The sequence below is a fragment of the Pseudomyrmex gracilis genome, unplaced genomic scaffold (assembly GCF_002006095.1).
Source record: "Pseudomyrmex gracilis isolate BER0280 unplaced genomic scaffold, ASM200609v1 scaffold_58, whole genome shotgun sequence".
NCBI lineage: Eukaryota > Metazoa > Arthropoda > Insecta > Hymenoptera > Formicidae > Pseudomyrmex > Pseudomyrmex gracilis.
The window spans coordinates 741,470-764,060 of record NW_018020642.1 but is presented as its reverse complement, the minus strand read 5'-3'; the positions used below and the strand labels follow the sequence as shown (position 1 = coordinate 764,060).

The window sequence follows — 22,591 nt, the reverse complement described above, 5'->3', positions numbered from 1 at the left end:
AAAATCTGATTGTTTCAAAATTCTGTTGAAAGAATTTTTTGTACAGAAAAGTGAAAAGTATCCTCTGATTTTTAATCATTCTCGTCTTTTCGTCGCCGACGAAAGTGCCTCGATGTGCCATCAAAATACGTTCACAGCTAAAGTCGAGTCACGAAACTATGTGGTCGGTGGTACGGGGTAACAGTACGGTACCAATTTTTATCCTTTCTGCCACTATAAAGGGGCGAAGGAAGGGATGGTACCACCTCACGCGATCCACCGCCAGGCTCTTCCAGTCACAATGTTGAATTCGTCGTTCGATTTTCTTCGCCGAGTTCTCCCGTGGTTGGGAGAGTAATCGTGACTATCGATCGCGGCCGCTCGGCCAAGCAACGGTTTGTTTCCTGACGGCGATATGAAGAGCCCGCGATGGAAGGTCACGATAGAACGCGCTTAGAATGCGAGCAGCGAACACCGTCTCGATCGCCGTTCCTTCGGAAGTAGCTGTTTGACGATCAATTCGATCGCCGGCACAATCTGGACGCCGAAAGTTCTCGCCGCGAGGATCGCTGCTAAGATCGAGAAAACGTTAGCACGGCACGAGCAGCCACATCGTTGAATCGACACCGCACGAATGAAGCGGATGAAGAATAGGTGAAATTAACGTCTGTTCTTTTTCTCATCGGAACATCGTCACTAGATATGATAACTACGAAGTTAAATGTGTGGACGTGCCTATCTAAAGAAAAAAACAATCGAAAAACTTCAACGACAATTTTTAGTACCTGTTTTATATAGACCTCTTTGTCGGAATATTCTATTTTGATTAATATTTTTGTATTCGAATAGAGTTTTACCATGCGATAATTGATTATTTTACAGAAAAATTAATGGAGCTTCCTCAAAGATGGATCTGACCAAGAAAAAGCCAGCGGACTATATAGAGCTAGCGTACAGGGAGGCTATTTCAAAACTCAAATACTTGCTGGCCGAATCTTACGCACCGACAGGAATGTTCAGAACGTAATATACACATTATACATGTATATTGTGCGCATATATTGAAGGAATATATCTATCCAACGGGAATTTAATTGTACACACCGTCGTCATTTATTAAGAAAACACATCTGTTTTCAAAATACTTTTCTTCTTTTTTCAAACTACTCTATACCGTGTGTTTTACACTTCGATTTGTAGACTTTTACATACCTTACGCGTATATATATATATATATATATATATGATAAATAAATAAATAAATACATTATGTGTGTGATATGAAAAACAACGATTTCCACGTAGAAAGCTGCAAAGCATTCGGAGCGTATACAAAAGCAGTAACTCCCGATTTAGCGAGTCCGCTGAGGACACGGACGATCAGAGCGTAATCAGCGATGACTTTCGGAGGAACCGGAGCTTCGCTGAGAAGGCAGTTTCCAGCACCTTCTCGCCATTTCCGAGGACCATTCAGCCGTCCAAGGTGTACAGCAGCGTGGCGTTGTCGAAGGCCGACATCCAGTCCGCTCCTCCCGAACTGACGTCCTTCATCAAACGGCAGGAGGACTACATCGAGCAATTGGAACGAGAGTCTCAATACTGCAGAGACAAACTGATCAATCTGTTGAGTAAAGTTCGCGAGGTACAGCTTCTCTCCCACGAAGTAACGCTATTACGTAGAAAAATTTATGCAGAAAAGAGTAGAAAAATTTATGCAGAAAATGATTTAATTAATTCTTCGAAGGTCGTGGCAGAGAATGAAGCACTGCACAGCAGGAATCAGGCGGTGCTGTCGAAGTGCGCTCTGCAGGATCACCGAGATTACTGCAGTGTCGTCAGGACGGATCATCGCGAGCACGCGCCCGCGAGCGTTTGCACGATCGACAATTTGGAGAGCAAGCGTGAGAAATCGTTGGAGAGACCCAGCATTATGTACGAGTCGAGAATCAGCGAGTTGGAGGCGCAGTTGACGCAGGCCAGACTTGAATTGCGGAAGGCGCAGGAGGAGAATCAGGTGATCTTGAAACGTTTGTCCGAGACCAGTTCGAGCGAAAAAAGCGTCGAGATGAAGAGCGAATTGGACAAGGCGTTGCGCGCCAAGTACGAGGCTGAGATGAAGCTAGAGGAGCTACGAAACCTGCTGTCGGCCGCGAAGGACAGAGAGACGGAGGCGTCGCAGAGAGCGAAGCGATCCGTGGATAACCGTCAGCAAATTGAATTCGAGAGGAATCAGAGCGAGATGGAGATTCGAAGGTTGAAGGACGAGTTGGAAAAGCAGCACGAGAAGTTGCGCGAGGCTACGCAGGAAATGAACAGACGCGTAATCGAGGAGAGGCAGCACCTGGAACGCCAGTACAACCAACAAATCGAGCAACTCACTGCCGACATTATGTCTCACTGGGAAGCGGCCAATAAATCGCAATTGGAGTCCGAGAAACAGCGACGGGAGATAAACGAGCTCAGACGAGAGTTGTCCCAAAAGCAAACGGTTATCGATAATTTGAAGAAAGAGTTACAAGACAAAATTTGTAAGTCTCACATAATATTTTAAATGATCGTTTAAAATTATGACGTACATAAATCTTTTCTCTTAATAAAGAGAAATAATTAGGACTTTTTGTATTTTATATTATCTGTAATTTATTTTTTTTTTGCTCAGCTAAATTACAAAGTGATCTCAATCAAGCAATGAGCGACAAAGACGCGGCGGAACAAGAAGTTTTAACGAGCAAACTGACGGCTCAGCAGTGCGAAAGACAGGCTCGTCAGGAACAAAAAAAGTCGGAGGCGGAGATCAATTCTTACAAGCAGCGTCTGGAAAGGACGGACGCTGATCTGGTGTATTGCAGACGAGAAAATCTGCGACTGTCCGAGCAAATTGCATCCTTGGAGAAAGAGGTGAATAATCGTTTTCATATTAGCTTGAGATCGTGTCGACGAAGATGAAAAACTGACGTAAAAGATTTCAGCAAAATAAAAAGAACAAACTCAACTCGTTTATTTAAAATAATTATCTCGTTTCGGGAACCGAGCGTAAAAAGCTCTCTGTGTGTATATTTTTGTGTGATCTTTTCAGATCAATATAAATAAAATCGCACATACCGAGGAGAACAATCGTAACCAGAACACGCCTAGATTGGAAAACGAGAAAGAACTGACTTCCATGATAATGGACATGGAGACTAAGCATGGTAAGATATCGGCTTAGGTATGCCTATGTTAGGTATATTGTCCGCGAAGGATGTGTTACCGTTGTTATAACATTGATACTTGACTCGAGAAATGAGATAATTAGAGAGTATAGATAATTTGTGTGTGAGAAATCGGCATGCCGACACTATGCCTAGCATAGGCAGGGATTGAGAGATTTAGTCAGATTAATGTCGCACCACAGGCTGATCACAGGCAATCGAATTTCTGCAGCCGCCACGGTGACAGGCCTAGAAGATGCTCTGAATAATCAGGCCACGCTCGTCTCAAGATTGACTGCCGAATGCCAATCTCTCACACAACGTTTGGAAGCTAACAATCTTAAACACGAGTATATATTCTTTTGATTCGATTCGTAGAGTCATTAAAAAAAAATATAGGTACAGTGCACGTAGTTTGAATCGTGGAATAGTTTACTTTGTTTAGTTGATTTCGATTAGACCAAAACTTAATGAGAGAAGAGAAATAATGTAAAAGTGTTTTTTATTTTTTTTTTATTTATTCTGTTATACTGACGCGATACATTATAATTGTTAATATACAAGATGTCTGAAAAATTTTGACCGAGCCGAAGTATGTAGATTGCGTTAATCTGAACGAAAACGTTCATTTTGCAAAATTTGCTATATTTATTAAGTAGTTAATTAATTACATGTAACCCGAAGAGCACGTGGAAAATGATGGTCCGGATCGTATATGACTTTCAGTTATGAAAATCAGTTGATCGCAAGCTGTGTCGCTCGCTTGTTTGCTCCGTCTCTGGCTGCTAGAAGATTGCACGAGATAATTTTTCGTTACAACTGAAAATCATACACGTCTACAGAGTCCGAATCTTCGCTTCTCACGCGCTCATTGGGTTTCGTTTTTCAATTAATTCCTACTCAATAAATATTGTAAATTCTGCAAAATGGTAAATGACATTTCTGCTCTCGAATTGACTCAATCTACCTTCACACTTTAGTCAAAATTTATAGATATAATATGTATGTATAGATATAAGCGCATGTGTACAACACTTCTCATGATATTATATCCGAGGCTATTCTGTGTTGACAGAGAAGGTTGCTGAGAAAGATGTGACAACAATTGGGCAAACCGCTTCGCCTTCGAGCAAGAAACGTACCGTTAAGGTCGATCTAAAAGTAAAAGTAATTCCGAAAAAGAAGTCAGATACTTTAAAAACGTCTCTATCAGCACAGTAATAGCAACATCAATGTCCCAATTACCGATGGAAATCACACCATGTTAGATTTGACAATGATTTCTTTTGGCTGATAATATTGTATATGTATTTTTAAAATCCGGTGTCTTTGTTTTACTAATTCGTTTTATTCTGTTTATCGCAGGAAAGAAATGGCAGACCTACAAACCAACATAGAACACTTGTCGAATAAAATACAAGGCACTATTGCGAGCCACGAAGGTAATCGACAATTCACTTGCTCAATCTCTCGCGCAATTTCACGATCGCGAATGTCAGCGTGAAGTAACGATATTACTTTCCAGGAGGGAATCTGGAAAATACTGACGAGTCTGCGGTTTTTCATTACAATACCGCACTAGAATCGGCGATCCCGTCGCAAGAGAACGGATTGCCGATGAGCGATCAAACGTCGCTGAAGACTCACGAGGGATACGACACCGCGAATAATCACAGACTGACCGAAGACTCGGAAATGTACTCTGTCATACCGACGAGAAACGATCAATCGCAACACGACCTGTACGACTCGTCGTACGATCAGATACACGTTACGGAAAACAATTCTGTGCCGAATGCAGTCGAAACCGAAATGTATCAGCAGGTGGGCGACGCTACTGAAGAAAGTTACGCTAACGTGAACGATCCAGGAATGGACACTTATATGGCAGAGCAGGAACACAATCAATATAGCGAACACGCGTAATCTTTCGCAGTGCTAAAGTAAAACACGACCATTGTATTTACGGCCGACAATTCGATTTAATGATCAAGGTGTCAATTAGATTAACTCCGAGAGAGATAATCTAATTTAGCCAGATCGAACAAGACCTTTATAATAACATACTTTATATTAACGACATAATTTTGCATAAGTACATAAAATACACAAGTATCGTATTTGCATACGATATACAGAGTGTCCCATAATTGCCGTATCACCGCTCGTAGGCAAGAAGAAGGGGTTATTCTAAGACGAAAAGTCCTATACCACTTTAGAAGATTCGCAATAATTAACGAGATATGAATTAATAAAAATTCGCTAATCAGCGTGCATGCAGCGTAAAGACAGCCCAGTCTGTCGCGCCGTACCGATGGAATACAATAGCGCGGATAGCGCGCTGCCCGAACGCAGTCTATATGCTGTCTATGTATGCACATGTTATTCTATTAGTTTCTTCCATTTCATCGCAACAGACTGAGCTGTCCTTACGATGGATGCACGCTGATTAGCGGATCTTTATTAATTAATATTTCGTTAATTATTGCGAATTTTCCAAAGTGATATAGGACTTTTCGTCTTAGAATAACCCCTTTTTCTTGCCTACGAGCGGTGAGACGGCAATTATGGGACACCCTGTATATAAATCAATATATATATGTACGGGGTGTCCTAGAATTAGTGTAACATCTTTCGTTGACAGGTAGAAGAAGTAAAACTGAGCCGATAAGTTCTATACCATTTTGCTAGATTCGCAATAGTTACCGAGATCTTAATTAACAAAGATCAGCGAATAAGCATGCATCGCGCGCTTACGGTGTTACCCCTAGCAACATATGGGAGGAGCTAATATAACAGCATATACTATAACATATACATATTAAAATGCAATCGTGCGAAGCGCGCTGGGCTGTCCTACGCGCGTAAAACAGCCCAATGCACGCTTATTTGCGGATCTTTGTTAATTAAGATCTCGGTAACTATTGCGAATCTAGCAAAATGGTATAGGACTTATCGACTCAGTTTTACTTCTTCTACCTGTCTACGAGAGATGTTATACCAATTCTGGGACACCCTGTATATACACAGTGTGCACAAACATATAAAATATTATAAAAAACATACAATATTAAAAAAAATAATAATATAATATAGATATTTACGACAATGTAAACAAGAAATAAATATAATGTGATCGGGTATATGTGTCAACGCATATAAGTCGAACTCTTTTTTAACACTTAGAGTACTACGAGCGAATACATTCATCCAGCGAAAACTGTTGCTATGACCTATACCTATCGCAAAATGTATCGCTGCGGCGTAACGACGGATATATCCACTTGGTAAAAACTGTTGTTGCGGTTTACCGGCAGATTTATCCGTTGGACTGATACGTTTGCCATGATCTCTAATGATGATATGCGCTCAGTAATTATCATTTCTAATTAAACCACATATTAATAATACATATTAATAATAAAAAAAATACACAATTTAATAATAATATTTAATAATTGAAGTTTATAGAATTGGAATTAAAACCTTAAAAATTAAACACAATTATGTATTGTGCGATTACTCAAAAGCCGAAAGAAAGTTCTGATCATAACGTTTATTGCTGTACCTAAGCATCGGCTGTACGGAGCTGCAGCACCGCATTCTGCTCCTGGTCCGTCAATGCTGACCCGCACGTCCGACGATCGCTAGCACGCCTACAAGCATCGTCGACGGCGTTCTCATTGACCGCTGCTCCACCGCTCGACATATCGTCCATCCAGGAAACAGACGGGTCCACCTTCATCAAACGACGTATCAATTCTGCCTTTGTTCCCGTCGTGTTTTGCTTTAACGTCTTCAATCTTTCCTTCAGTTCCAAAACTGTAAGCAAGCAAGCGTCCTTCATTGTTTTCGTCGTCAACAATAATTAACGGTCGCTCGGTCATACCGAATATTTCAGCGGATACACCGTTCCAGGTTCACTTTCGTCTTTTTCTCTCTAAATTCGTCTTTTAATTCGTCTTCTTCGTCTTTTAATTCATTTTCTTCGTCTTTTACACCTCTAGTACATCACTTTTATCTGGAGCCCGTTGATTACTTGAGAAATCTTCAGTTAAAGATGGATATGGTAATTCGTCCTGCTCATCCAGTTCGTGTAAAATTTGTACCGATCAACAAAATATAAATTAAATTAAAATAAGAATAGAAGGAATATAGCAGGAAGTTACGGGAAACGCTTGTGTTTTACTAACAAAGTACATTAATATATTTGCAATACTTTATATTTTACATATTTTTCCTGGTAATAAAAGACCTGCAAATACAGACAATTTCGATATCTATTTACATACACTTATGTACGAGACTGAATATATAGTCTCATATATAATTATATCGATTGCATAATTGCGTATAAGTATGCATAATCAGATAAAAATGTTGTCTACATGTAAAATACTTTTTTTTCTATATAGTTTCAAGACGACGATATCAAAGAGCAAAGTTACGTTATACTGTGTGCAACAAAGCAATTACTTTATGAATTATAGTTTAAGACGTAAACAATGATTTATACAAAGTGAACTTATCTAATAATAATTAAAACACAATTATTGAAATTGGCGAAAGTGCATCTTTTTACTCGTATTCACATTCTCTTGATCCTTTGTGATAAAAACATTTTGAATGTCTGCATACACATAGTATGTGTAGTTGTTCATGCCTTGATAGAAAACGGTAAGATATCTTTCATAATATAGAGGATCAGATTTATGAGAGAGAGACTTTTTAGTGAATGTAGAAAGGTTTTAGGTTTTTTTACTTTTAAAACTAAAAAAAGAAAACAAAAGTTTAATTAATAAAATAACTAGAAAATAGAGATACATAAAAAAACTTACTCGCTACGTTCAATTTTACAAACAGACTCATAAATGCCACGTAACATTTTTTTTAGTAACAGCTATTTCATATACGTATTTAACAAATTAGATATATATCGATGTGTCTCAAAAATTTTAACACAGTCGTAATATGAAATTATTGTATATTGGGTCAATCTGAATAGAAAAGTCATTTACCATTTTGCAACATTTGCAATATTTATTATCATTTTAGACTTTGAATTCTGACGCGCATATATATATATAAATACGTAAGAAGATATATAGAAGGAAGCCGTACGCAAGCATCGTGTGTGTATAAATAGTATTATATAATATAATATATTACGTATGTAACATTGTATACACAAGATATACGCGACTAAAATCAAACAAATATTGACAATCTGAATAGTCTCATAGTTCACTTGCCACGCGAGACTTAGTGTTTTTTATATTTTGTTTAGATTTTGCGAAATATTTATATTTTAGAATACTGAGACAAAAATCAAAGAAACTGAAAAAAAAGAAACGTTATCACTGTTCTATACGCGCGTGAAATACGCAGAACTAGTGTAACGGTGCTACGACGGAATACTGGAAAAACTTTGAATCTATTTAAAGCAGTTTACACTGCGCTTACACAGCAAATCATAATTACAACAATATTACGATCATTGATTTTGCGTGTACTATTCTATGATTATTATGTGCATCATAAACGAAGTGAACGACTTATCGATACTTATACCAAATTTACCAACTGTACCGAGTTTTGGTTCGGAACTTTTATTTGAATGTTTACGAGGCAAGTATCATATGCCTCTTTTTATACATTACGTTAAAACGAATAACCGAGAACTTTTAAATGTTACATTTACTAGAATATTATCTGTATTTAGTACACCTCTCCGAAGATGCATAACATATTCTGTGTTTTTTTCACCAACACAATATATCTCGTTAAAAGTCTGTGCAAGCTTTGTAAATGCTGTGATCATTTGTCATCCAGATGGATGGCTTGGAGCTACTAAAATATTTAAAAACATACTCTTTAACATTGACGGTCTATAGCGACTAAAAAAAATTGCCGCGTTTAGCAGAATAATTATTGAATAATTGCTGTCGTCTGATTTCAACAAAGTTTGAAAAGTTACTTTATAAAAGTAACTCGTTACCGTTACTCGTTACCAATTTTAAAAAGTAACTCGTTACCGTTACCGTTACTTGAAAAGTAATGAATCGTTACAATATCCGTTAATTTTTTTGTACATATTACAAAATTTATGCACAACTTTTTCATTTCAAACGTTAAATATTACAAGTTTATAGTAATCACTAGAATTTTTTAAATATTATTTTTTAGCAAAGTAACGAGCTCGAATATAAATTAAAAATTAATGTTATTAAGGTAAATTGTAAGAATTTTAATAATAAATAAAAGTAATAATTTTGACAATAAGATATTTGAAATAAGAAAAATGTTCAAAAATATATAAATAAGCTTTTTCCTGAAAATTTGCAAATGCTATAAATGTAAATTTAAAAACTTTTCATATTGCTAGTTTTTCTATAATTTCATATTACAGTATTTACAAATTTTAAAAAAGAGCTTATTTACAACTTTTTAAAAGGTATTCTTATTTAAAATTTTATCAAAATAATTAAGTTTACATATTATCAAAATTATTAATTTTATATATTATTCAAAATATTACACTTTTTATGTCAATAACAATATAATTATTAAAATTATGTTGTATTTGTTATTTTACTACAAAATGTTTGAAAATTTCTACTTGTTTAATTTAACATCGTTGTTTCAAAAACTTTTAACTTGGAAAAGTTTGTTAGAAATTACAGGATTTAAACTAAATTTTGCAAATTTTATTTTCGAAATTCTTTATTTATTGATAAAGTATTTGCTGCTTAATAGTATCATAAATATCTGTAATGTGATGGTAATGAAAATTTTATTCCCGAAAGTTTGTATTTATTTTTAAAAGAATTTGCTACTCAATAGTATCGTCACATAAATGTCCGCGATTTGGTGTTAACACGGAACCGCCGACGCTAAACATACTTTCTACTAATGCACTGCTAAAAAGTACTGTATTATATTTAATAAAATGTTTTTTGATTTTTNGGTAATCGTTTAACATTTCTATATTACAAGTTTTAGATTTTAGAAAAGGTTGCAACTCTTCCGATTCACTTTGGGATATTTTTTGTTGCTCAAAGATAAAACAATCTTCGTGATCACCAGATTTTCCAGTTTGTGAAGAATTTTCGGTCGATCGAATTCCTAATAAATCTTCCAAATAACTTTCAGCAAGTTTTTTCTTCTCTCCAGTTAACCAATTTAACTTAAATTTAGGATGTAGACAATTTGCTACTATTAATTCTTTGTTTTCAAAAGTTGTTAGAAATCTGAAATTAAATATAAATATACAACCAGGTGACATTGTTTTTTTCTACTAAAATACTTTAAACAAATATTTTAAAATAAAAAAAATATTATGTTAATTAAATCTCTATATTTGAAACTAAACATATTAACATATTATTACAAATTTTTAATAAACTTTGCTGGATAGCTAAAATCAATGAATGACAATTTATTAGATTAGATTTACTGAGAGTTTCTAATTTTTGTTGTAATATAGTTAGAACTGGTAATAAGTATCCTATATATATTCTTGTATCACCTTGCAAAATATCTAAAGCACGTGCCAAAGGTTCCATTACCTAATCTAATCCAAATTAAGAAAATTATAGATGATTAGATATAATAGACAACAACCTTAAATAATAAATAGAAATTATGCAAAATAAACCATTTTAATGTCTCTATATATTTAAAGATTTATATTACTATAATATATGTATACAATATAATTACAAAATATCGTAAAATTTATTTTAATATGTTATTTAATAAAATTATATTTCTACATATTTTAAATATCACATAGCTGAAATGTTTTTCTCAATTATTGGACAATTTCTTTTTGAAATTAAGTTTGCAAATTTACTGCTACGATGATACGCCATATCGTTATTTTTGCCAAAATAGTATTTGGAAAGTAATTTTGCAAACAACTACAAATATTTTATAAAAGATCAATGTTTTTACATCTAGTTCCTAAAATATATCTATATAATTGCAAATTACAATTTTAGTGCAAGATTTCGTCACATAATTTTGTGTAAATGTTTTCTTATCAGGTTTTACGTATATCGACTGCATTTACGGTAGAAAGCGTTATACACAATCTCCTATGACATAAATTCCAATTCCAAAATTCATATCTCTCGCTCCCACTGCAATGCTCTTTCCAGTCCTCAATGACTTCAAAATAAAAAAACAAGCACGCGCGTATTGAAATCACTCGAAAAAAAACATGATAAATGTTCAAAATAATTGCATGGAGAGATGACATCAAGATAACTACAAACAAACAAGTGAACATTTTTATAAATATATCACAAAACAACTTGAAAATAAAAAAAATAATCAAATTCAAATGTGTTCAAACACCAGTAAACATACCTATTATATAAATGTAAACAGCAAGATATTGTGATATGATATGCGAAATGTATGTGATATCTCAGTCACATATTGTTTGTGTTTTGTGTGTTGGTGATTAATTTAAGTAATAATCACACACACACGCAGTTCTCTAACAAAGCTTGATCACTGTAAATTTATATTATTCATGTCTGAATTGAAGAAAAGTAAATAATAGTTAAAAAATAAAACCTGAAAATTATAAAAACTGTATTTAATGTAGTAAGTTAAACGTTTAGTTTTTTGTAACTTGAAAACATATTGTGGATGCGTAGACTCCGCTTGACTTTTGGATATGTCGCCGTCTACCAGCTCATGACTAACAGACAAGAGAAGAGATGAATACAAAGAGTATATATATATTCACATTAAAACCGCAGTTTGTGACAGTTCTTCCGCTTGATCAAGTGTGTTCAGATAATATATAAAAGCATGTGTGATATATGTCTTACACAACTGAGGAAAATAGTTCAAAAATTGTCTTAAAAAGTCAGGGAAAAATTTATTCTTCCATCGATTATTATTAATTTGCGTGAAGTTAACCACGGTAATCGTCTAACGCAAACGCACAGAGGACTTTGATACACATCCGTTTTGGCGATGCCACAATGTGACATTTTTCTTCTATTGTGCATACTCTGCAATAAAATCATATAGATAAAAACAACGGACGTCATTGCACAGTTATAATTTAATATTTTTCTGACCTTTGATTCTTTTCACGAACTTAAGATATTTCAGTTTTCAAATTACATTTATCAGTTCTATGTAACAGTTTTGAAACACATGTAAAACATACTAGTGTGTCAGATCTAAAGAGATCGGAGTTTATTCGTTATCATAACTGAAAACAAGTTATCAGTGTTCGCACGTGAAATACACAGAATTAGTATAACAGAATATTGTGAATAAACTTGAATCTATTTGATACATTTTAGACATCAACGTGAATCATGATTATAACAATATTGTTGTTGGGGATTTTATATGTAATATTGTATGATTATTATGTGCATCATAAACGAAGTGGGCGACTTATTCGTCTTATACCAGGTCCACCAAGTGTTCCGATTCTTGGTTCGGCACTTTTATTTCAATGTTCACCACGCAAGTATTATACTTCTTTACACATTTCGTTAAAAAGAATAACAAAACTATCAAAAACTTTTACATGTTGTGCACACTTTTACTTTGAATATTATCTATATTTAGTACATTTTTTAGAAAATATATGGATGATTCGGCGTTATTTTGTCGTCATGTATCCCGTTACAAAATTCTGGGTGGGTCCTGAATGTGTTATAGTACTTCGTCATCCAGATGATTTGGAGGTATAATAAAATATAAAAATAGTGTATACTTCTTTGCAGTGTACACTGACACGTAGTTAAGCGACTTAGGAATTACTTGTTGTCATCTATAATTTAAGAAAAGCAAATCTCCAAAATTTAAAAAGATACATACATGACATAATTTATAAACTAATTAGTTGTACTGAAATTAGATTAGAAAAACTTAATATTTTCACTGTCTTTCTTTTGCAATTTCAGACAGTCTTAAGCAGCACGAAACATACTGAAAAAGGTAGAATATACATCGCGTTTCGTCCATGGCTTAACGATGGTCTTCTTACAAGCAAAGGTAATATAACGACATTAGTTTTTATATATATAATAACTTTAAAATATTTAATAACTTCAATATATTACAAATTATTATATTATTTTAAAAAACCGAATTAAAGCAAAAATATACAACTATATTTGTACTATAAATAGTGTAAGGAAAACATGTACACAAAACAATGGTCAGAACTTTTTTATCGGTACAGTTACATCAATAAAATATAAGAGCAAATATGTAATAGTCAAATAATGCATGACGCGTTAGAAAATGCACATATCTAAATATGTGTGATGTATAAAGCATGGATCTTACACTATCACTCAATTAATTATAAGAATTATATCGCGTTACGCTTACTACATAGTATATATTAATAATTTAATGTGTACAAGTTAGAATGTTTTATTTTTTTTTTTTTTTACTATAATAATTTACATAAAACATTGGTTTTAATTTGATATACAGAGTGTCCGACAAATACTTAAAAATTTCTCGTAGGCAAGTAGAAAGTGTAAAACTGAGTCGAAAAGTCTTGAACCATTCTTTCTATTACATATAATAAAGGAGTATTTTAATTATTGAATAAATCAAGCCAATCAGCGCCGACATTTAGCCGAGCGCACGTCAGAGAGCTACGTAGAGCGCTCACTCACGCGCAAGAAGGGTGGTTTATTGACGTGCGTTCGGCTAAAGGTCGGTGCTAATTGACTTGATTTCTTCAATAATTAAAATACTCCTTTATTATATATAATAGAAAAAAATTTTTCAGGATTTTTCGACTCAGTTTTACTTCTTCTACTTGCCTACTAGAGATTGTATATATATACAAGGTGTCCCATAATTGCCGTCTAACCGCTCGTAGGTAAATAGAAGCAGTTATTCTAAGACAAAAAGTTCTATACTACTTTGCAACTTGCGTAATAATTAACAAAATATTAATTAATAAAACTCAGCTAATCAGCGTGCATTCAGCATCTGATCGCGCTCGTTCGTTCACTCCTCTCGTTGCTCTGACTGTCACTCTCCTACGCCCACAAAGTCAGAATTATCGCTTGTATATATATATTTACACATATATACTAAGAATATATATATATATATCTTACTGTTGTTTTTTTTTCAGGAAACAAATGGCACACCCGACGAAAACTACTTACGCCTGCATTTCATTTTAATATATTACGGCACTTTGTTGATGTTTTAGTTGAAGAGGGAAATCATATGACAAAATCTCTGAAAGGAAGTGAAGAAACAGTTATACAAGATTTAGTTTCATTTGTTAGCGAGCATACACTAAACGCAATATGCGGTAATATATGATATTTTCTGTCTATGCATGTAGGAATATACAGGTTTGCAAACGATCAAAATCAAAAGAAGATTTATTATCGCAAGTAACATATCAGTAATATTATATTGTATTATATTATACATGATAATATGTATGTATATATACAGAGGAGTGCACCATATCGTATCGCTCCAGGGGAAGTATTTCTCAGAAATTTCTCCTCTAGCTGTCCCTACTACCGCGCGCCGTTTTCCTTCAATCTCGGGCCGCTGGCAGAGAGTACGACGCGCATTAGTAGAAGCAGCCAGAAGAGAAATTTCAGAGAAAAACTTCCCCTGGAGCGGAACGATATAGTGCACTCCACTATACATATATAGGTATATATACAAGGTGTCCGACAATTACTTTAAAATCTTTCGTAGGCAGATAGAAGAAGTAAAACTGAATCGAAAAGTCCTGAACCATTTTTTTCTATTACATATAATAAAGGAGAAATTATTGAATAACTCAAGCTAATCAGCGCCGATCTTTAGCCGAATGCACGTCAGTAAATCACGCGCTTGGTGTACGTGAGCGCTTCGTGCGGCTCACTGACGTGCGCCCGGCTAAAGATCGGCGCTGAGTGGCTTGATTTATTCAATAATTACTCTATTATATGTAATAGAAAAAAATGGTTCAGGACTTTTTGACTCAGTTTTACTCTTTCTCCCTGCTTACGAGAGATTTTAAAGTAATTGTCGGATACCCTGTATATATATATATATATATATATGCAACATATACAATTAATGAATACTAACGTCCAAATACTCAAATCTATGTGCAAAGTGATTTTATATTGTTATGATACAGCTGTGCTACATGTATTTTTAGAAACCACTATGGGTATTTCTTTGCGTAATCGTGACACGTTTGAGAAACAGTATCGGAAAGCAGTACACGACATAGGTCATCTTATTATACACAGGTAATTAGATAGATTTAGGTATATATACACATATATGTATATCATATAATACATAAATACGTAGTACATATGATACATATAATACAATTAAAATATACATACATAATACATATACATATATATACATATAAATATATATACATATATATATATATATATGCATATATATTCGCACATTTTAAAATTGAGGTAGCTACTAAATTTTTGAGATTATTAATATTTTTCTCTATCCTCAACTTGAACAGACATATATTTTGTGACACTTTGTATACTAAATTAGAATATATATATATACATATATATACATATATATAAATTAACGTGATTATGATGCGCAGACTTTTCTCTCCGTGGCTGTTTCCCGATTTGATATTCGCATTATCTCCAACAAATAGAAAGCAAGCTAAGATGTTAAAGATATTACATGGATTTACTGAAAAAGTGTGTACACTATTTTTTCTGATTACTTTTCTTTACAAATACAAAGATACATCTAACAAAAAATATAGAATTAAGATATTATACACAAACTATTGTCTCTATTTATATAGATAATTAAAGAAAGAAAACTTTATCACGAACGCACAAAGGACCGATATTTAAAAAACATTGAAATTAACATATCGCCAGAAACAGATGACGCAGAAGTGATCGGAAGTATGTAACGCAGTCAGATACTGTTGATGCTAAAATTTGATAGGAATATAAAAAGAGAAAATCTAATATTTCTTTGTTATATATATAAGAAGTGTCACATAACCGTATATATTTTGTTACCTTAGTTCGCAAAAAGCGACTTGCTATGTTGGATCTTCTAATAGCGGCATCTCGAGAAAATGATATAACCGATTTGGACATCAGAGAGGAAGTTGACACCTTCATGTTCGAGGCACGTATAATGTGTAGTATGCGTCCAATTTGTTTCTTCTTATATATATTGAGATATATATAATTACTAAGAAATAGATACGTATAATTACAGGGTCACGATACTACGGCAATGGGTGTGTGTTTTGCTTTATTATTATTAGCTGAGCACAAAGATATTCAGGTATTTTGTGATCAATAAATATGACAAAGAACCAATTAAGTCATTCTTTGTTTTGGTCAGTTCTCTTTGAAACTATTTTTCTATATATTTAATTATTTCTAAACGAAATTAGTCAGATATTATATCTTTTAAAAGTAATTACAGATGATAGTCTCGTAAAGTCACATCTCAAAACCTTCACAAAAACGTTTATAATGAAAAGTAGCAGAATACCATAACTTTCAACAATTTATACAGGATCGTGTCAGGACTGAAGTTAATGATGTGATGGAAGAGACTAAAGGAAATTTGACTATGGCGTCTTTACAAAAGCTACAGTACTTAGAGAGATGCTTGAAAGAAGCGCTGCGATTGTATCCCAGTGTGCCTAACATATCACGCTCTCTTGCAGAAGATATAAAATGTCGTACGTATATTAGTGCGTTGCGATATAGATTTTTAATATGTCATTATCATAGATTATGTTACATTGTTACACGTCATTGCCATGCAAGTGTATACATGTAGATATTATTTTTTGTTCTCTCATAGAGTCGTACATAGTGCCGGCTAATGCACATGTGAGTATTGATATCTACGCCGTCCACAGAGATCCTCATTTCTGGCCGAATCCGGACGTATTCGATCCGGATCGATTTTTGCCCGATCAAGTGCGAAATCGTCATCCTTATTGCTACATACCGTTTAGTGCGGGACCGCGAAATTGCATAGGTAAATTGCGTTCTTTGTCCGTTTTTCAGACGAGAAAACCATTTTTTTGATTTACTGTGTGTGCGGCAGGTCAACGGTTTGCTATGTACGAATTGAAAGCTATGATCGCACCTCTAGTATATCACTTTTATCTGGAGCCCGTTGATTACTTGAGAAATCTTCAGTTAAAGATGGATATGGTAATTCGTCCTGCTCATCCAGTTCGTGTAAAATTTGTACCGATCAACAAAATATAAATTAAATTAAAATAAGAATAGAAGGGATATATAACAAGAAGTTATGGGAAACGCTTGTGTTTTACTAACAAAGTACATTAATATATTTGCAATACTTTATATTTTACATATTTTTCCTGGCAATAAAAGGCCTGCAAATACAGACAATTTCGATATCTATTTACATACACTTATGTACGAGACTGAATATATAGTCTCATATATAATTATATCGATTGCATAATTGCGTATAAGTATGCATAATCAGATAAAAATGTTGTCTACATGTAAAATACTTTTTTTTCTATATAGTTTCAAGACGACAATATCAAAGAGCAAAGTTACGTTATACTGTGTGCAACAAAGCAATTACTTTATGAATTATGGTTTAAGACGTAAACAATGATTTATACAAAGTGAACTTATCTAATAATAATTAAAACACAATTATTGAAATTGGCGAAAGTGCATCTTTTTACTCGTATTCACATTCTCTTGATCCTTTGTGATAAAAACATTTTGAATGTGTGTCTGCATACACATAGTATGTGTAGTTGTTCATGCCTTGATAGAAAACGGTAAGATATCTTTCATAATATAGAGGATCAGATTTATGAGAGAGAGACTTTTTAGTAAATGTAGAAAGGTTTTAGGTTTTTTTACTTTTAAAACTAAAAAAAGAAAACAAAAGTTTAATTAATAAAATAACTAGAAAATAGAGATACATAAAAAAACTTACTCGCTCAATTTTACAAACGTTCAATTTTACAAACAGACTCGTAAATGCCACGTAGCATTTTTTTTAGTAACAGCTATTTCATATACGTATTTAATAAACTAGATATATATCGATGTGTCTCAAAAATTTTAACACAGTCGTAATATGAAATTATATTGGGTCAATCTGAATAGAAAAGTCATTTTGCAACATTTGCAATATTTATTATCATTTTAGACTTTGGACTCTGACGCACATATATATATATATAGTTTTATGTTTTTTATAGATATAACTTTTTGACATAATTGTTTGTGTAGTTTTATTGTATCAATAAATAATGTGTACCAATAATATAGATATTAAATGGATAGTATATAAACAACTATTTGTTATACAAATACTTATGTTATACACTTAATTAAGTAATATTTACAAATTGTCATAGGAGCCGTTCGCTAGGTGTTGTGCAGAAATTATATGTGTATATATATCCATATATATATACGTGTTCACATGTAAATTTTTACACGTGAAATTCGAATTGAAATAACAATTCTAAAATTCATATTGGATGCTATACTTGCATCTCGTATATGAGAAATCCCAAATACCCCCCTAATTGAAATTAAATTTATATTGCGAAAAAAACTCCTCGGCCAGGAGTCGAACCTGGAATCTCCGACTTTCCGTGCCGTTAATAAAAGAGAACGCTTCTCCAACATACGGTACAATATTACAGTATTATATTACAATATTATATTATATTCCGTTCTCATAGCGATTATACGGCATCATGTTGGCGGATTAAAAATTAATAATTTATAATCAGAGACATATATAATATTTCTCATAATTTATTCCTTACTTTTTCATTATATTTGTATAACACAATATACTGTCTATGATGCTTGTAACACGGTGTTCCTTAATTTTCCAGTGATCGTAACAGGCACAAATATGACATGGCGGTATTAATAACCTGTTCGTAAAAACATCAAAATTGCGTTAATATAAATTCTCGCATAAAGAAATCACAGTCGGCTCCGCTGTATTGAAGTGAAAAATTATTATACTATAATTTTTCTATATAAAAGAGTTCCAAATGCGCTCAAAACGGACACGACAGGATGTGCATATCGGACAGACATACTCGGTCACGATTACACGTAATCACGTTTATTTAAAACTGTATCCGAATAGATCATATGTCCGTTGCTAGTGTGTCCGTTTCACCTCGTGTTTGAATGAATCCGTTATGTGTTCGTGTCTTGTAATGTCCAATTAGATCTGTATCTAATTGACACATTTTGCTGTGTTTGTTTACTTTTGTGCGCATCTGTGTTCTCTTTCTTCTATGTACATGCATATAAATCCATTTATGTTTTATGTTTTTTTAAATGTAACTTTTTAAAAGTAAGAAAATAATAAAAAAGAATTCTAAGAAACAAAACCTGTAAGAAGTTTCTCAAGAAATCTGTAGATTTATAATAAACAAGTTTACTTCGAAAAACATAAATACTTACTCCGCAAAATGTTTCGAGATCTAGAGTAATTACCAATGCACAAACAGACATCGGCTTCTGCATCAACGCTATCGTAACACTTGATTTTACATGTACATCTAAAGCTGTGTCTTGCCACTTGCTAAAATACACTCCCTCACGCAATTTTTCACTCTAAATGGATAAAATTGACTACCAAAGTCACTAATTTCGTATCTTTGTTTTTTCGTTTAAACCCTATACTAAACATATGAGACTTACGCTATTCATGATACAGGTGCCATACCAACAGTACGTATACGTTTGGAAAAGTTTCCCAAATGCGTATGTAAAAAGATAAACCATACTGCCCACTGACATTTCTGTAATCTTTTAAATTTTGTTTTACTCACGTTTTATGTTTGAGTGATCATATATATTTTGACACATATACAAAAGATAGTTGGATGAGAAAAATAAAAAAAAGCTAAGTCCAACAAGATAACAAAAGAAAAGTAAAGAAAAGTAAATGTGTGTATGTGTAAGAATGAGAAAAAGAAATAAGGTAGTTTGCGCCAAATATATTAATTTTTTGTGGACAGACCTCAAAACTGACGACTAATTGAACAGTTTTGTATCTAAAATCCTCGCAAAGTTAAACTCAAATATCTCCGCGGAAAATCAATTTTTTCAAGTTTGTTTTTTTGAATAAAAAATCTGAACAAACGATCGACAGCGTCGATAAAAAAAAAAAAAAAAAAAAAAAAAAACAACTTAAAACAATCTCTTAGTAATTCCCAAAATAAAAAAGTTTTTAAAAACACTAAGTTCTACTGGCGACGTCAATGCACTTTTTTGAGTAAGTCTAAGAGACCAATGTCTGTTCGCAAAAGATTAATAACCGTCACTCAACTATTTTGCAAACTGAATCTTATGCTATTTATTTGCGTACCATTAAGAGATACGTGAAGACACACATTTGTATAGAGTTGGTGACAATGTGCAAAAATGCGATGGGTCCGTAGATATGCACGAGACACTTCAAACATTCTATTAGTTCATTGTGCTTTTTCAAACTCTTGTGTATTAAATCCATAAATTTATGTTTTGGTTGAGAATTAGTTAGTATACCAGACAAAGCCGTAAGATTCGAACAGAATAGAAAGGAGTAGAAACTAAAGAAGCAATCGATCGAGATAGCCGTGATGCAAATGATAGTAAGTTGAAGTAACTCGAAGAGAAAATGTAAATGATAAAGGAGTCCTTTGGGAATAGTCCACGGATATCCATGTCCAAACGTCATCATCAATGTGTAGTTCGTATCTGGTATTTGACAGTGAATTAATTGACGGAGAATGTAAAGAGTTGACGGAGTGGCATATGTTACGCACGCGCAAAAGAATGAGACCATTTGAATGTAAGCTGGTATGCAAAATTTGTACACAGAACATTGCAGTGTTGATTTGGGTCTCTGCGCCAGATCTTTTTCGAAAGCGTTGAGCAACGTTGTTTGAAGATTCAAAATAGTTGTGAGATTTATTACAAAGAAGAATAGCTGTAACAAAACTAAATATTATAATACATTTTCCAGTGCATTGAAGATAAAGTTAAAAACACAGCTGAAGAAGAATATAAGATTCATTTATTTTGTGCTTTCAGTTTTTTAAAATAAAGTACAGGTAATATCTTCATATTGTTTCTATTCACACACAATTAATCTCTAGTTTCTTTTTTGTTTTGTCTGATTGTACCTTGAAGACGATGGCTACACCAGTTATTAGCCTTCCTATGTTGACTAGTAATGCGGGCACGCTATGTCTATTCCGAAAAACATTATTTGTGAAGAAATACAGTACTATAACACAAGAAGCAAATATATACATGCACGCAATCGTGTGCAACTTTGTACGAATGTAGCACAAATTGTAAACGCTAAGAAGTCTCATGTGGATACGTTGATATATACGAAACGCTCGTATCTGTTCATAACCCATTCTACTATCCGTTTAATTTGTATTTGAAATTAAAATTCAAACTGATATAAATAAAAATACTGAAAAAAACACAGTATTATAAATTTGCAAAAGTTTGTTTTATTTCGTCGATAAATTATGTGTACTACTACTCTGTATATCAAACAGATAATATAATAACTATCTGTTTCACAAATATTTATATACTGTACAAATATTTATAAATTATACAAATATCTATGTATTATTTATAAATTGCTATTGTTGTACATTTACAAATTTTTTGGGGAGAAATAATACAATTAAATTATAACAATATCTATGATGCTTCCTACCTTTAGGTGTCTTTTTTTGACGTAACGTGCGTAGCTTTTAAAATATTTGTAACACAATACGCAAGGTTTATTGAAAAATAAAATTGGAAATTGTACATAACAAAGCTCTTTTTGTACTTGCAAACAGTTACACATCCAACTCTCACATTATGTTTTACAATGACACACACGACTTTAAGAATGAATATACTACACAATATTTTCTTTTTGCGATTTTAAAAAGAAAATATTACTGGTGGTTCGGAGTTCTTCATATATTATAGTATTCTTTATTCACTATCAGTTTTATATACTAGAATTTCCAAAGTTAATGGATTCTTTTTAATTTCATTTTTGTCTCATATCATATTCTAAGAAACTCTTACTGCCGGACTATTAATTTATGCATGAGAGACGATTTGTACGGTAAAGGAAGGAAAACCAGCTGACATTGGGTGTCGCGATGATATCGTATTAAAGTGCACCTAACTATTGATGAAACACATGCAAGTGAATATTTTATTAATCTTCCATTATTTTATTTTATCTTTTCAATTTTGCATGGTTATTATACCTTTGTATTCTTAGTTTTCCTGTTATACAGAGACGCGATTGCACATCGATACCGAGCAGTTTTTTTTTTATTTTTGTAATTCTATTAATGTTTTTTACAAACG

At 33.2% G+C, this 22,591-nt stretch overlaps 2 protein-coding genes across 5 annotated transcripts; both read left to right on the top strand.

The window, feature by feature from the left end:
- The first annotated feature begins 158 nt into the window (after positions 1-158).
- On the top strand, positions 159-5,346 carry LOC109853994 (serologically defined colon cancer antigen 8 homolog). 4 transcript variants are annotated; one of them, XM_020426648.1, is made up of 9 exons: positions 159-633; positions 862-1,002; positions 1,336-1,621; positions 1,724-2,507; positions 2,639-2,877; positions 3,056-3,170; positions 3,403-3,520; positions 4,536-4,612; positions 4,696-5,346. In XM_020426648.1, the coding sequence occupies exons 1-9, from the start codon at positions 614-616 to the stop codon at positions 5,094-5,096; spliced, it is 2,181 nt and encodes a 726-aa protein (XP_020282237.1). In that variant the 5' UTR covers positions 159-613; the 3' UTR covers positions 5,097-5,346. The 4 variants fall into 4 exon arrangements, with proteins under 4 accessions (XP_020282237.1, XP_020282236.1, XP_020282235.1 ...); XM_020426647.1 differs by having other exon boundaries at positions 1,321-1,621; XM_020426646.1 differs by having other exon boundaries at positions 1,285-1,621.
- A 6,621-nt stretch (positions 5,347-11,967) lies between these two features.
- LOC109854023 (cytochrome P450 4C1-like) lies at positions 11,968-18,405 on the top strand. Its single transcript, XM_020426702.1, has 12 exons — positions 11,968-12,671; positions 12,789-12,895; positions 13,115-13,205; positions 14,314-14,499; positions 15,355-15,448; positions 15,787-15,889; positions 16,000-16,105; positions 16,231-16,337; positions 16,431-16,499; positions 16,737-16,905; positions 17,031-17,210; positions 17,280-18,405. Exons 1-12 carry the CDS (start codon positions 12,518-12,520, stop codon positions 17,444-17,446), a joined length of 1,533 nt encoding a protein of 510 aa, XP_020282291.1. The 5' UTR covers positions 11,968-12,517; the 3' UTR covers positions 17,447-18,405.
- The last annotated feature ends 4,186 nt before the right edge of the window (positions 18,406-22,591 follow it).